Source organism: Leuresthes tenuis, unplaced genomic scaffold (assembly GCF_036924035.1).
Source record: "Leuresthes tenuis unplaced genomic scaffold, fLeuTen1.0.hap1 SCAF_12, whole genome shotgun sequence".
Lineage (NCBI taxonomy): Eukaryota > Metazoa > Chordata > Actinopteri > Atheriniformes > Atherinopsidae > Leuresthes > Leuresthes tenuis.
Window position 1 is genome coordinate 26,658,226 of NW_027325366.1, and position 16,308 is coordinate 26,674,533.

A 16,308-nucleotide genomic window follows, 5' to 3' on the forward strand; every position below is an offset into this window, starting at 1 on the left:
TAAATTTTAGTTGCAAGGTTTTTTTTCAGTCAGTGGTCATTTCAGAAAGGTAAACAAGCTGCAGGCAAAACTGTTTACTGGCCAAAACTCTTTCTGTGTATTTGTTGTAGTTGAGAATGAAAATATAATGAATATCAAGTAATATCATCATTAACCAAAACCGGTCTGTCTTGCCCCTGCTTATTTTAGGTGATAAACAAATTCACACTGGGCACATTTTGTGTAGTCTACAAAGAGGCAGTTTAAGTTGTTGATTTTACGAAAATAAAAAAAATAAAAAATTTAAGAAAATAGCGAAATAATTGCTTAGACCTCTAATACACACACCACAATTCTCTCTATCATTTCTGTTTTCTTGTGCTGTCCCTTGTTGTCATCACAAATACTACTCTCACCATGTGTTATTCACCTCTTGTCAATAATACTGCTTTACACTGCACACTGTAAGTGGCCTCTCAAGTCATGCAACACTTCTCCTGTGATATTGTTGTGCAGGTAAATATATCCAAGCATGGGATGCCATATAGGTCAGATGTCCCATGTAGGCTGTGGTTTCTCAGCGTGGCCGGCATAGGTTCAAGTCTTGGCCAAAGGCCCTTACCTGCATGGCTTCCCCAACTCTCTCTGCTCCATTTCCTGTCTACCCAATGTTGGATATAGGCCATCAGCGCCAAAAAAAGATTAAAAAAAATAATAAATTAAATGTATCCCAGCAATCACAGGGAGGCTGTTGTGTCTGCTACTAAGCTCACTAAATCACATATTTTAAATTGTATCTTAGGTCATCCAGCCACACATTAATGTGCCGCTCTAGCTACGACATAGCTGTGAAGGGCTGTATGCTCGTCTTTAGTCACTGTGATAACAATGGTATGATTCTTCTTTTTCTTTTTTGCTCTTACAAACATATTTTGGACTGGGATAGATGCAGCTCACAGGGAATACTTTAGATAGAGTATTTTCTTGGTGCCATAAAACTGTAAATCGCATAGGAGTGGGCAGTTATTATGTCACTGCAGATGAAATTGATTTTTTGATGAAGTCAAGAAGAACATCTAAGTAGGGCTTTACAAGTCAAACATGAAGAAAAGCAAGTACCATATTTTTGAGAAATGTTGCTGTTGTGAAATCATTTAACACATGGAATGGAAGATGAGAGATGGCACACAATCAGCAGAATGATCCTAATGTTTGCAGCTATGTGCAGTAATGGTCAGATATTCAGTTGGAGCAAGCAAGATTAAAAACAGCCTCTCACTGGACACATGCCTTCCTGACAAATCCTGACAAAAGATGATACTGTACTAGAATTTGAATCTCCTTGAATCATGCAGTTAACTTGTGCATCTGCACATCCTCCACCCACAAATGCAGACTTTTTCATTGTATTTGGCCATGTGTTTGAGTGGGATAGCGTCCATTAATTGGGTAGAATACACTGCTGTCAGACGAGCAAGGTCAGTGAAGCCTACATTAGTCTTTGCTAATGAGAAAAAAATAAAGAGACACTGTAGGTATCAGAGTTTCGCAAATGGGGGTATTTTTTACGGGCACACATTTGTACATTTTCCTTGCGACTTAGTGTAATTTACATTAATATATAACATGCATATAGTATAAATATTGCAGATAATTATTGTATTTATTATAGCCATTATGTTGTGCTGAGCTGCATTTGTAGATTTAGTCACTCAATTTACAGTTGGTTGTCAGTGGCAGACATGGGTGCTGCCTGCTATTTATAGAACCAGGGGTCTAGACCAGCTCTGCAGCTGAGCGCCGTGCAGAGAGAGAGAGCGAAAGGCTGGTGGGTGGCATGAGGTGGTATCCGTCTATGGGGGGTGGGGACATCTGTATGAAAGCACAGGGCTTGTGTATAAAGCTTGAATGTGTGTTGAAAACAAAAAGTGAAAAGGGGAGGAGGTAGATGGAGAGTAGAGTTAATATAGTGCAGCATCTGGCAGAGTTAATGCACGTTTTCTGTAGCAGGTCAACTGTTACTATGCTGCTGACTTCGTTTTGCGTTTCGTCGACTTGAGTGGTGACAGACCACATAACAGGGCGGTACCTGTGTTACTATAGATAGATATTTGGATAGATGGATGTCTAAACTTTCAAGCTAAAAGAAGGGAAAAAATAGCTGTATGCCTTTGGTCTTCAATAATGTATGAGCATCTCTGGGTTTCGCGACAGAAGATGTGCTTCTCATCTACTTCTTGGCTCACTTGTATGTCTATATAGGGGGTGGTGCTCCTGTATCCCAGCAACTGTGCACTAGAGTCAGACTATTCTAACTACAGAACTTACAGGGGTCTGATGGCAACACCTGGAGGATGAATGTGTGAATATGAGTGTTTAACAGGTTCCTCCTGAAAGTTATGCGTGCGTTTCTCCTCAATGAGTGTGCATGAATACACATGAATAATTTATGGTTGAATTTGATGATCTTCCGGAAAGCTGAAGTCACAGTTGGGTTTTTAATTGTTAGTTTAGGATAACATTGAGAGTATTATTCACAGTTTTCTGCTGTCAAAAGTCTAAAAAATTCATTCTCAGGCAAAGCACTTGATTCTTTCATATGCTCTTTTCAATAAATGCAGGTCAGTGGGATGGCAGTTTGTTTGTGATAGTGTGTGTTTGTGCCTATTTGGCAATTTTAGTTCTACTTGCCATTGAGAACCTTAGAATATAGTCATTTTAAGAATTAAATCCTACTTCAACTGACCGCTTACATACGTACATGTTTGCTTTTAAAGCCCATAATGAAAATGATTATTTATTATGAAGAAAACATGGAAGGAAATTACTGTCTCAACATGATTTCAACTGAGACCAATTAAATGCATTTATGTGTGTTGCTATTTTGCTGTTGGAGCTTATGGTGCAGATGTTATAGTTCAATGCCTTCCAGATGCATTAGTTGCCTTACTGTTGTCGAATGCTGGAGACCGAGCAGTATATCATTAAATGTAAGTGTTTCTATGTGTGAAGTGTTGACATTCAGAAATGAATGAGGAGCAAATCACATTTTTGTGTAATATGTTTTTTGGGAAATTTGATTGAGTTCTTACTTCAGTTCAGGTTTTCAACAGAAATCTTCTGTGTTTGTTTTAAATAAAAATGTACCGGGATTACAACTGAATAATTTTCAAATCAGTATGTTGAATCATGAAAGATTAGAATATAAAGATATGTCTCCAAATCTATTTTTAATGCAAGTGGCCCACTGGCTATGGAGCTAGTGAACCCTGCTGTGTTTGTATTAGCTGACTGACAAACAGCTGCAACTGAAGGTCAGGTTGTCTAAATTTGTATGCCGCAGCAGTGCTCAAACAAATGCACACTGATACCATTTATACAGAAGTTCTTTTTCACAGTTACTTAATGGGAAAAGCTTCTGTACTATAGCGTCTATCTTTTTAGGTTACTATAGACCTTTTGGAACATTCTCTCTGAAGTGAAGATAATCAGAACCTCAATTTAGTTTTAGTTTTTTTCTTAAATTGTCAGTGTGTTCGTACTTTTATCTAATTTGTTTACTTGGTCCTTTTTTCTGATAGCAAGTGCAATGCACAAATGTTAGCCAAAAAAGATCTTTACTTTGCTGCTGCCGCCCCTCTTTCTGGTAGAGTTCAGTCAGTCACACAGGGGACCATCCAGTTGGAACGAGCACAGCACATTTAATTGACCACGTAGATGTAGAGGAAATCACAATTATTTACATTTAGGGTGATTTGGTTTGACAGTGTTGAAGTCTTACCACAGTAGAGCAGCAATTAGTTTTTTCGTATTCTGTAGGTCTCTATACACACTGGAAACTCCTAATTAAGACTGAGATAATTAAATAGTGGACTTTACAATATGTTCCTCACAGGTTAGATCTAAAAAATACTGCATTTGATCATAAACTGAAGGAGTGCAGTTCAGGTTTTGCCTCTTAGTTGTCACAGTCATAGTCTTGTCTTGTTTATTTATTCCACAGTTAAGAGATTTCTTGTTATCTGGCTCAGCCGCACTTTTAGTTCTTGTTTTGTTAGATAAATCAAGTTTTTCTGTTGAAGTTCTGCATCTGGGTCCTCCCTCTACACACCACCCCTGACACACACTTTAACAAAAATCTATTTTAAGTGTGTTTGGTCTGTTTAGGAAAGTAGAAGAAGATCTCCCCCAGCTTTTGTAGTAGTTTACATACTGCTGCTAAGGTTAGCTGTCACTTGGTATTTAAATAAAAGAAAGTAGGTTTATCACACAGACTACAGTATGTATTCTCAGATTTTCACAGAGAAAGAAAACATCAAATCCATGCATGACTGTATGACGGTCAGAATATAGATAGTCTACAGATTTAGTTTACATCTAACATGAACATAGTGACTGACTTCTGTGTGTCTGTCTGTTCAGTGAGTGATAGAGAGGACAGGGAGCAGTACAGCAGCTTATGGGGACATGTATGTCAGTGATCGAGGAAAAGTGTCACTTCTGATGTAATCAGACCACTAAAGTTAGAATTTCATTCTGTTGGAAACATTAAAGCAAGGATTATGCTTTAAATATGCGAAAGCAAAAAATCCACTGTCGATATTCACATACAATTTAGTTGACAATAAAAGCTTTAGATTTGATGGAACAACGAATCATGTAATATTCAAAGACTAACACCCCTAAAAACTGTATACAGATTACCATAACTATTTTGTCAGAGATGTGAGAAAAGGGTTTAAGTGCTTTAAAGTCCAGAACTGCTGATGACCACTAGGGGCTGACCAATAGAATCTCATATGAAAATGTAATGTAGAAACTAAAAACAGAACAACTGGTAGTGGGTGACATCATGATGGCTACATCCGCTGTGCTCTTAAAATATTACAAAACCACATTATGCAACTCTGTACGCATTGTAAGGATCATGTTCTTTGATTTTCACAGTGCTTTTAATATACTTCAGCCTGCAATGTTACACGAGAAGCTCCAGAAAGTATAGGTGGATGCCTCCACAACTTCCTGGATTACAGACTTCTTAACAATCAGATTTGTAATACTTAAGGTTTGTATGTCTGAGAAGGCGGTGAGCTTCACAGGGGACTGTGCTTTCATCATTCCTCTTCAATCAGTACACCTCAAGCTTCCAGTACAACTCCTGCCATATTCACTCAAAATACTCAGATAACTCTTCCAATTGTGGAGTGTGTCAGGGATGAACAAGAGACTGAGTACAGGGAACTGATCGACCACTTTGTGGCATAGTGTGGAAATAGGACAGCAATTTACATGTCAGCAAGACCAATACGATGAATGTGTATTTTAGGAGGAGGTCACAAATGTGGGGGATGTTGGTGAGGCTGTGTTAAGATCCGTGACAAAGGTAGTGCGTGACATCATGGAGGTGTGACTTGGAGGATGCGGGTACAAGTAGGATGTGAGGTCTGTATTGCTAGAAGCAGACGACAGACATGCTGAGTTAAGTGTTCATCAGCCTGTTGAAAATGTTCAGCTCACTGGCCCTGTCCAGGCTTGCATCTGTCTGATCCTCCTTCACCTTAAATCCTTTTCATCCCTGACCACACACCTCTCAATTCGTTTTTCTGGAGCTTTCTTTCCAGCTTTTTTATGTAAATAGGCACTCTAGATTTTATAAACAGCAAACTGAGCTTTCAGACTTTTACATTCTATGATTGACTGTCTTTGTGGGAAAATACAGTATATGACAGTGATATTTCTCGTTTCTTTGCTGTAATGTTGGTTGATGTGGTACATAATTTACAAACTCAGACTGAGTGTGCAAAAACACTTTGGTTCAACTAAAACTTTTCTTTATTGATTAATTTGCCAGTTATTTACTTGATCAATAGTTTTGTCCATAAACTGTTTAGTCCCTAGCTCACAGTTAGCGATATTCAAAATATAGATATTCGATATATAGAAAAGCAACAGATACAATTTTTACTGAAACTAGTGTTCAGTCATTTGTTTTGTTTTGTTTTTAGTAGAGTAGGCACACTATGTATGAAATTGGATTTTTCTTTCACCACCAAATGCTTATATTTAGGATAAAGACAAGTGTACATTTAAATATTGCTGTGGCACAGGCTATTCATTATCTGCAAAGTATCATCTCTGGCCCCTCTATATGCCAAAGTGTCCTTGAAAAGTGGTGTTACTTGAATTTGTGTGTGCTGTGCTCACAGGAAATATGTACCTTACAGCAATTTTGTTCTCTTTCGCTGCCTTCTGTACAGAATTATTAGTTATTCCACTCAGTTCAGGAAACTTTGGATTTACAAATGGCTTCCCTTGCTAACTTTGGAAAGTGAGAATCGGTGTGGCATTTAAGGGAATGCTCTAACTCCTGGTGGCTGTACACTGGTGCTGAATGTACACACCCACAACAAAGAATGAGAGCTTAATTAGACACATGAGTGTTAGAAGTGACCACATTAATGACTTTGTTAGTGAGTTAGAGGGCGTTAGAGACAACCAACAGTAGACCTGCATGAATCTCCCTCTAGATAAATATTGAATTTACGAATAAACTAAGTATAGCATGGCTGTGTCAGTATTTGCATGTGTGTGAAAATCAGAAGAGAAGAGAGGACTCAAAATGTAAATATTAACTGTAGGCAGAGGCATGGGTACAAAATGATCGATGTCAATGTATTTTATCAGAAAAAGATTGTGTGACCAAATCAAAAAATGTTAGATTACAGGTCAGCAGTCTTCTGCTTAGCTGCATGTAGCTTTTGATAATGCTGATGCCCTGTATGTTTTTGTTACCAAAGTGCTATAATTAGGTATCTCTCACTATTCTTTTCTGTTGTCACTGGTGAGCAAGGAATGTTCCAGTGTCTGGTTGATGTCCAGTATTGTCTGTGTAAATCCATGTCATGGTCTGTGGTAGAAGAAAACTAGTTGCTGCTTTTTTGTTGCGGCATGTCTCTCCTTGAAGAAATCAGCTGAGCATTGAACCCGACTTATGAAGGAAAAGCTTTGTGTGTTGCTGCATGTGAGGCTTGGTGGCTACTGGCAAGCCACAGTAAAAGGCTTTCTTCTGTTTAAGGGAGCAACTTGAAGGGGAGGAGGCCAGTGATCGATGCTACCCAGAGGCGTAGCTGAGAAAGATGGAGCTGGCATTCACTCTAGTGTTCCATCACAAACAGAGAGTAAATGACAGGAGTCCTCAGAATTTGTTGCAGATCTTGGGTTGTGGCTAGCTGAAAGGAAAGCTGGTGCGGGTGAACTTCCAACTTTCAGAGAAAAGTCCAGTGTGACAAAGAAATTCACTAATACTTCACTTTTTTGGAGTCCCCACCTTATCAGTCCATTGGTAATATTTATTTCATGGTCTATCATTACATACTGTAGTTAAACAAGAAGAAAATTAGTTGGTGAATAAGTCAGATTAAATGCTGGAGTTTGAATGGAATTTCATGAGGAAAGTTATAAGAACCCAGAAATTATAAAATGGTATGCTAGTGCGATATCTCTGTCACAGCTTGTGTGTGCAGGAAGGAGTAACGAAGCCCTATGATCTACTTTTCCTATTCTTGGTCTTGGTTAGCAGTCTCTCACTTAGTCTTACATTTTTCATACAAGATGATGTTGTTAATCTGTGACTTTTTCAAGTGGTACACATTGTTGATTTGCCTGCTTAAAAGGATAAGGAGTGGTCGAGGATGGTGTTGGTTTGCTTACTCTCTAGAATTGTGTGCTTACACATTTTGATATTTATCAATCACTGTTAAGGAAATCTAATGTGGCAGTGCCCCTGCACAATTCAACATCTTACATATATGTTGCCATCACATGATTTTTAACCCCGTGACACTACATTTTGGACATGGGAAAAATGTACCTTTAACATATGTTCTTGTGAGACAGGATTGGATTATTTGAGAAAAAGAGATATTATTCAAATTGAGAAGAGATCTGTCAACCAAAATGAAATTGCTTATGACTGTATCACAGGTGAGCAGACTGAACCCTGCTGAAAAAATAACTCTTTCTGCTGAAACTTTTTTTTTTCAATTCTGACTTGAGTATAGTAAGAAGACAAGAACACAAGGGAAAATTGTTGTTATTTTTCTAAAGTATAATCCGCAAAAGCATAGCGGCCAATAATTTGTCAATCGGCAGTCATCCTTTTTTTCAAATAATATTTTTGCATCCTGTAGTTTCCTGATTAAAAACACAAATGTTGTTGAATGTTTTCATTCAACGATGATGATGTCCCTGTCTCTACTGTACATTCACCCAGAGCCGGTTTCACTGGGCCCCACTGGGATATTTAACATGACTAATGGCAGACAGCTACAGAGCATGCAGTATCTCTCAGAGTGGGTGTATGACAGACACTGTTGTTTTGCTTTGTCAGGCTTTGGCATATAATTGTTGAAGCTAATCCAATTACTATCACATCAGAAACCAGTTGCATCATGAATAGAAGCTACAGTTTATATGTAGTTCACAACATGACATTTTTGTTTTAGCAGTTCATGAATTTTGACTCTTTCTAAATCACATTTCACTTAAATTATAATCCTCCTTTATATGTCAACAAACGCTCACAAAAAATGTGAAAATGTTACATTGTTGTACAACACAGAATAAATACATTTTAAAACAGCGGCTAAAAAAATTTAATTATTACCCTTTGTAGGAGCCAGAATTAAAATAATTCCCGCATTGTTTTTTTTTAGAAATCACAATATGCTAACATTTTGTATGAAATTGTCACACATTAAACATGTTTTTTATTTTTTTATTTGCATGCCTATGTTTTCCTTTGCAAATTGTTTATGATTTTCATGATATCAAGCTGTCACAAATGTGAAATAGCTTAACTGGAATATGTTCAAAAGTACTCTACCGTCCACTCTCCTCATAGGGTAGGAATATGGTGGATGGAGCATCACAATACTTCAAGATATAAAAAACAAGATATATTCAATTTTCTGTGATTTTAAAACTAGTGCAAAAACAAGTTGTATGAATGTATTTGTTTGTTGTTTACAATTATAAGTGTGTGCTTCGACATCAGGTTGATATTTAACTGCCTACAGTGGAAAATAAAAACATCATGCAGTTCCCTTGATGTGGCACATATTTTGGGATTTACTCATCTCTTGTATTTGACTTTTGTAAATGACATAATTTCAGCTGTACTCACCAGAAAGTAACCACTTAATTCACTAACCACTGCAAAAACAAAAGCTGTTTGTCTTGTTTGCATAAAATACTGATTTGTTATCTTTTCCCTGTAGACGGTTCGTCATGGTTTTCCTTACCAGCCCACTGCTTTGGCCTTTGACCCGGTGCAGAAGATTCTGGCCATCGGCTCAAGATCAGGCGGCGTACGAATGTATCCTTTAATGTTTGTCCACTTCCACCTGTGTTAGACAAGAGACACAGAAGAAAGCCATGCTGATACTCTACAGCATTCAGTAATTACAGTGTCTGCTCTTTGACCTTACACATTAATCTGCTAAACAATGCAACACCATCTATCTTGGTTAACTTAATATAAGTGCTTGCACTGGGTTTTTTTTCTGATAATGTAAGAAAAATTTGAAATATGTCCACTTACACATGACACAACTGTGCATAAATGGGAAAAGATATGAGCAAACAAATCTAATTAACACACACATATATATACAGTATATATATATATATATATATATATATATATATATATATATATATATATTTAACCGACATGAAAGTGTTTTTTTTTAAAAATAAGTGCTACCCATTCAAGATGGACAAGATAGTGTGTACACTGTCTCTACAGGCAGGGCATATCTCTTATTTATAGGCTCGCCCTCTCTCTTCAATCTCCTCATTCTTTCTGCCCCATCATTTCATGTTACTCAGTTGTCATGTTGCAGGCTCAGAACTGTCCATCCAGCACCCCATCCCCTGAGTCACCCAGTTACAGTGAGGGTAGAGGATGTGAGTGCAACCCAGGTAGGACATTACACCTTCATAAATACCACGACTTCCAGGTATTCCTTTAGGAAACCCACGCCAAAGGCAGTAAATGGTTATTGATGCTTCAGCATGTGGTTTACATGGGAAGACATGGGGATTTCTGTGCTGACAGAAAAGAGTTACAATGTTTCAGGAGAAAGTTAAAGGTGCCAAGTGAATAACCCCTGAACAAGAATTACTTCAAACCAAACAAATTGCAAATATCTATTATTTCTTTGAATTAATCATTTTTCCCTGTATCTAGCAACTAACTGGGAAGCAAGGCTGAGATTTTAGCTGGATGTAAGCCCTTGAGTGACTTAGCATTTGTATTGACATGCTGCACACACACCCTCGTCAACTCCCATGAGGCCTGTCACCGACTCTCTGACTCTGTCTCTCTCAATTGCTTAGCCACCCATGCATGCTCTTCTCTTTGATGCTGTTTCTCATTCTGCCTCTTTTGCCTTCTGTCTAAAGGACCTTTTTTCTTTCGTATTTCCTCTGTTTATTCAATTCACCCTTCCTCTGTCCTTCACAGCCTCTCTGAATATTCCTCCTTTTCCTCTCAGGACTTTCAACGCCCGCCTGTCATCTTCTGTAATGGTCTCTCTTGGTTGTTTTTTTACTCTTTCCTTTCAAATGCGCTTCTCCCTTGTTTGTAACTATATTTTGTTCCTGTTAAAAAGTATTTTTTTAAGACCTCCAGAGACTCAGAGTTAAACATTAAGATGCCACTATTGATTTGCTGTGCCGGACTGTGTTATGTGTGGGCTGTGTAGGATGGGACTTTTTCCAGTGTGTGTGTGTGTGTGTGGTGTAGACATGTCTCCCTGAGTGCCTGTGGTGTATGAATGTGCCTCACCATTGCCAGAAGTGTGATCAATATAAAAACATAAAAAAGAAAAAAATCATTACCTGCCACCACGTGGGCAGTTGCCCTTTCAAGATTTGGTCCTCTGCTCATGGCTTGAGCCCGAAGGGTTCTATGCAGTATCTTATCCTAGATGTTTCCTAGTACTGCACTCTTCTAGACAGAGATCTTAGATGTTGTTTGTGGAATTTGCTGGAGCCACTCTCTCAGTTTGGGAACCACAGCCTCGAGCTCTTTGACTACCACTTGCACCACTGTTTCCTTTCTTTCCCACATGTTTATTACTTTCCCTTTCAGCCCTCTGTATTTTTCTTGCTTGTCATTTTCATGTTGCTGCCAGTTGTGATTTTTACATTTGCCTTCTTCTGCAGTTTGTCAACCACTGGAATGTTTGGAAGGGTAGCCATTTCCAGTTTATCAGCCTGGATCTCGAAGTCCCGCAGGATGTTAGCTGGGCCATCTTCCTGTACCTTAGGCAATATCTCTTGTTTTGACATCCAACCCATTATCAGTGGAGACACAAGGGTACCTTGTTGCTGTTGCTCTTGGACCTTCTGTGGGTCAAATCTTAATTAGGATAAGCTTCTCCAACTGTCTTGCAATTTACATGAGTGAGAGACATATAACATATAACACACGAGACACACAATAACCTGCTGATAATTTGCCATAAAATACCTGAAGGACTCACGTTACAAGAAGCTAAATGCTCTGACTCAATGAAATGAGGGATCAGTACATTTGGCAATCATTCCCAATAACTTGAAGAAAACCATCCCTACAGTTAAACATGTTAGTGGAATCATTCAGTAGGGATATTTTCTATAATAGGGCCTGGTAGACTTATTATCATAGAACAGAGCAATCCGGAGAGAAAACTCTTTCCCAGAGTGCTCAGGAACTCCGCAAAGGCTGCTGCAAACAACAAAATGAAAATGAAAGAAGGACACAGGTGTGGCTTTGAGAAAAATGGAGACATCTCTAGTGTGACCCAGACACAGTCCTTACCTGAACCCAGAGGAGCATCTCTGGTGAGATCTGAAAATGTCTCTGCTCGTTTTACAACCTAGTTGAGAAATTTCTACTAAGAAGAATGGATAAAACATCCAAAGGAAAGATGTGTCAAGTTTAAGAAGAATGGAGGAAACATCCAAAGGAAAGATGTGCCAAGCTAGTAGGATCATTTCAGAGAAGAAATGCGGCAGCCAAAAATGCTTTAATAAAAGACTAAATGAAGGGTCGGAATATTTATATTAATAGGATACTGGATGTTCTTTTGGCAAGTGTTTTTATGTGTGTATGTCTGGTCTCTGGAAGGTCCCTGGAAGGTTGTAGATGACACTGACATTGATGGGTGTGGCTCAGGAACTCAGTGGCTTTGTGGCTGCGACAATTCTACTGCAAGATGGTGTCTGGTGTCTTAATACTTCTATTGATCTTCTGTATCCAATCATAATGTTACAGCTTGTTGAAGGAAGTTGAACCCCTGTTGCCATCAAGAAGCATTAACGGTACAGGAGCATAATAACACAATGGACTGTATTCCTGGTCACCAGCTTTGTGTGACATATTTACCATGAATAGCTGAGTCAGTCACAGTAGGACTGGTCCTGCTCTGGTGAATAGTGCATAGCAACAATGTCATCAAGGTTGGCGCAGTGGGTTGGCAACAAGTCTCTCTGCAGTGGGCTCCTAAGACACTCCTCCCTCTGCCTGGGGCGCGACAACCAACATATGCTGAGATTTAGTTTATTGAGAACAAATAGAATAGAGAAGGAGCTTGTGTGTGTGTGTTCGCGTGCACATTCACGTTTCTTTTTGTGTTTCTCTGCCTAAACCTGCATGTCTGCTTGCTGAGCACACATCTATTCGCTGTCTACTTCTGTCAGTATTATGTGTGTGTGTGTGTGTGTGTGTGTGTCTTTTCACAAATGTATACAAAAGTGCGCTCACACGTGTTTGTCTCCTGTCTGTGATGGTTTGTGTCACAGTGCTGTGAATGTGAATGCAGTTTCAATAAAAGGAGTAATAGAATTGCCCAGAGTCTGATAGACAGTCACTTCTCATAACAGTCAATGAGATCAGAGACTCGGAAGACAAAAATGAGGTAGATACAAAGACATAAATAGAAAAGAAGGCTGGGAGAGAGAAAGGTGACACAACACAGGTGCCTGTTAATATTAGAAGTATGTTTATATCACAGGGGTCAGTTGACATTAATTCATGTGACATGTTGGTACCATTAATATAAGCCAAATTATATTTGACGTGTCCCAAGTGCTGGGTGATTATTCAATATTATGGTTAATCCGCATTCATCCGCATTCATTGTTTCCCCATTTTCAAATTTTAAAACTTTGCAGCACAACATCTTTTCAAACCAGGTCACTTTAAATGTTTTCATATTGTGACACTCAGCTTAATGTCATGTGCTGGTACTAATTTAACCCATATTACAAATCACATATGTTATATGTATATAACTATATATCTGTAAACACATTCTAATATGAGACAAATCACTCCAATGTCTTTGCCTCAACTAACACTCAGCCAGCACATTATCAAATTAAATGTTAAAGTACATCTTTAATAAGGGGAGGCCTTATTGCTAAAAAATGTTGTGAATTTCAATGAAGTTTACCAAATAATTTGGAAATGGTATAAATAGCACTGTGATGTCAATAAACCAATTTACTTGACTAAAGCAAAAATTCTATGCCCTTTTATCATCTCAGGGCACTAAAAAGACTTAACTGGTGACAAATTTGTTGACACTTCAGTGTAATCAAGATAAGTTATCCACCTCTGCTCATTGCTAGCTAAAAAGTGACTGCGGCTTTACTCCAGAGTACAGATCCTCTCATCAGCAGCCACATGTTGTTCAATGACCAGCAGCTAGCAATAAGTAGGCTTAATTTGGTCAGTGGAGCGTGGGCTTGGAATGGGACGAGGTCACTCTGTGTACACACACAGCTGCTGTTTTAGTTTGTTATGAATCCCAGTGTGTTTACATATATGAATGTGTGTGTGAGTGTGTGTGAGTGAGTGAGTGAATGAGAGAGAAAGGGGGGACAGGTCCACAGTGCCAGTCAGACAAGCAAGCCCATCAGATAGTCATCTATTAAGTATTCATCATTGTCACACTGTGCCATTGGCTTTCCTGGCTGTGTGAGCAGGCATAATCACTATTTAGCTGTTTAGCTTGGTCCCTGCAGAAGGTGGCTGGAGCCATAACCAGATGCTGCCCTTGTCATGGGTGCTGGGTGTATCTACTCAAACCCTTTGTTTACTTTTGTCTCTACTGTTGCCACATAATATGTCTCCAAACTCGAGCTCATTCTTAACAAACCTGTTGCCATGGACATGCACATGTGCATGCATAATCACAACAAGGCATGTGTACTGCTGCCCAGTGTTTCTCTTGGTCTTGAGTGGATTATGCTTGATAGGATTTGCAGCCCTCTATTTGTAAACTAGAGTAATGGCACTTTTTTATTGACACCAAAGGTGAGCAAGCAAAAGTGCTGCTCTGGTGGTTCGACAGAAAAGGGATGAGACAGCAGTATTAAGTTACTCATTACCATGCACTGTGTTTTATCCTTACTTTACCCTTGTAGGATTGAGGATCATGGAAATTAATTGACTGAGTGAATAATAAGAAGAGAATGGTCATTTTTAAAAATCAGAATGACAAACTGTTTTGTATTTTTTTCCTTTCATATAGTTTTTAATGTCTTATGAATTGGCATAAAAGCATTATGCATGATTATTAGTTAGCTATCTACTTTTTATTGACATCATCTATATAAATGGCCAAAAATCTAAATTTACAAAAAATTTTAAGATTCTAAGTACTATTTGGTTTAGAAATATATTTAGATGTCTGTTATTCAGAAATGTTTTAAAGATAAGTTAAAATTTTTACTTTTAAGCACATCTACATTTGCCATGTGACAGTGGCTTCACACTATAAATCACATATTTCGCTCAGGAAGTTGTTTGTTTCTCCTGTAGCCTGCCCTGTAGCTTTTATTGCATTTTTTGCCATCATTTTTTGATGATGATGATTCTCTTCACTTTACAACAAAGAGCGGTACTGGAGGCCATTCCAGCCCACAGCAGTGTCTCTACACAACAACCCTTATAGAATTACTAATGACTAACATCTGATAATTGGGTTTTGTTGATGCTGCAGAAATAGTTTCTCTCTTTCTTCTCTCAACGTGATTCAGTGACTTTTCCTCATTGATAAAACATCATAGTGCAGATGGGTGTGGTACAGGAGTGTTGTTCCCCACTGTGCCTGAAACTTTCCATTCAGTGCAATGCAGTAAAGCTTCCACTCTGTACAGTCTCAGTGCACAGCCCCTTCTTGTATAATTTGCAGATAGTGAATGATGACTTACCTGACCAAACAATCACTGGCAGGCTTGATATTTATTTGGTACCGGAAGCTAATTACAAAGCATGAAACAAGGTCAGGTAGGCTTTTTAATAGCCAGCATTGGGTGTTTGATGTTTGGTAGATGTAAATATTATTAAATTCACTGTGGGAAATATGCTAAATGAATAGGGAGCTTCATTAACGGCATATAAAATGCTGTGTAAGCAATGAAATATGTCATGATCCTCTAAACTCTTTATGTTTGTTGTGTGGTTTTATATTGATATTAAGCAGCAGCAGCAGAGGGGTAGAGGTAGGGCGTCTTTAAGCTATGAAAGTGATGCAAATGCTTTGCAGATTCAGTGGTAGATAGTGCAGCAGCTGAGTGCCACGGTTCAGTGCATGAATGTGAACACTGACACAAGGAAGATGAGGGATTACAATTGCATGACAACCGTGGCGAGAGAAACAAAGGGATTGCTGCCTCACTGCAGCTAACTGCAGGTAGATAAGATGGATATACCATCCCAGCTTTGTAGTGAAAATACATTTCAGCTTGCCGACACTAACAGCATCTGAGTAGATATAGGGTTTGCATTAGCTTTTGTATCATGTGTAAAACCAAGTGGACTTACATTTCATCAAGTTTATATCTGGTTTCATAAACAAATATATGTGCTGCAGCTTTTCTGTGTAGCTGGGTTATTATTGTTGTATGCAGTACTTTCTTCAATATGCAGTATTGAGTGGCATGCAAAACTTCATTATCTTTACAACACCAAAGTGAAAAATTAGATGAAGATTCTTTTTGCTTTCAGATTTATATATTTTTTGATAATCCTGGCCTTTCTTCTGTGCTTGTTGTGTGATTTGAATTTTAAATTGATGGTATAATAACCTTTAGTATGTGTAAGTATGGCACAGCCAATTACTGTGGTTTTAGTATTCTTTTAGTGATTGCACCATTTTATTTTTTTTGTTTCTTCATTTTTAATTTGATCATTTTGTCTTGTCTTGCATTTACTCTGGTAATGTTAATTCAAAAGTTTGGTGAAAGACTCACCTTCCTGCTATGCACTAA

At 38.3% G+C, this 16,308-nt stretch overlaps 1 protein-coding gene across 15 annotated transcripts in view; it reads left to right on the forward strand.

The window, feature by feature from the left end:
* Positions 1 to 16,308, forward strand: part of stxbp5l (syntaxin binding protein 5L) — a 123,079-nt gene that overhangs the window by 14,133 nt on the left and 92,638 nt on the right. For all 15 annotated transcript variants that reach the window (XM_072397310.1, XM_072397309.1, XM_072397311.1 and 12 more), the window contains exon 2: positions 9,258 to 9,355. In XM_072397310.1, the coding sequence (XP_072253411.1) occupies positions 9,258 to 9,355 (98 nt within the window). The remainder of the gene's footprint in view (positions 1 to 9,257; positions 9,356 to 16,308) is intronic.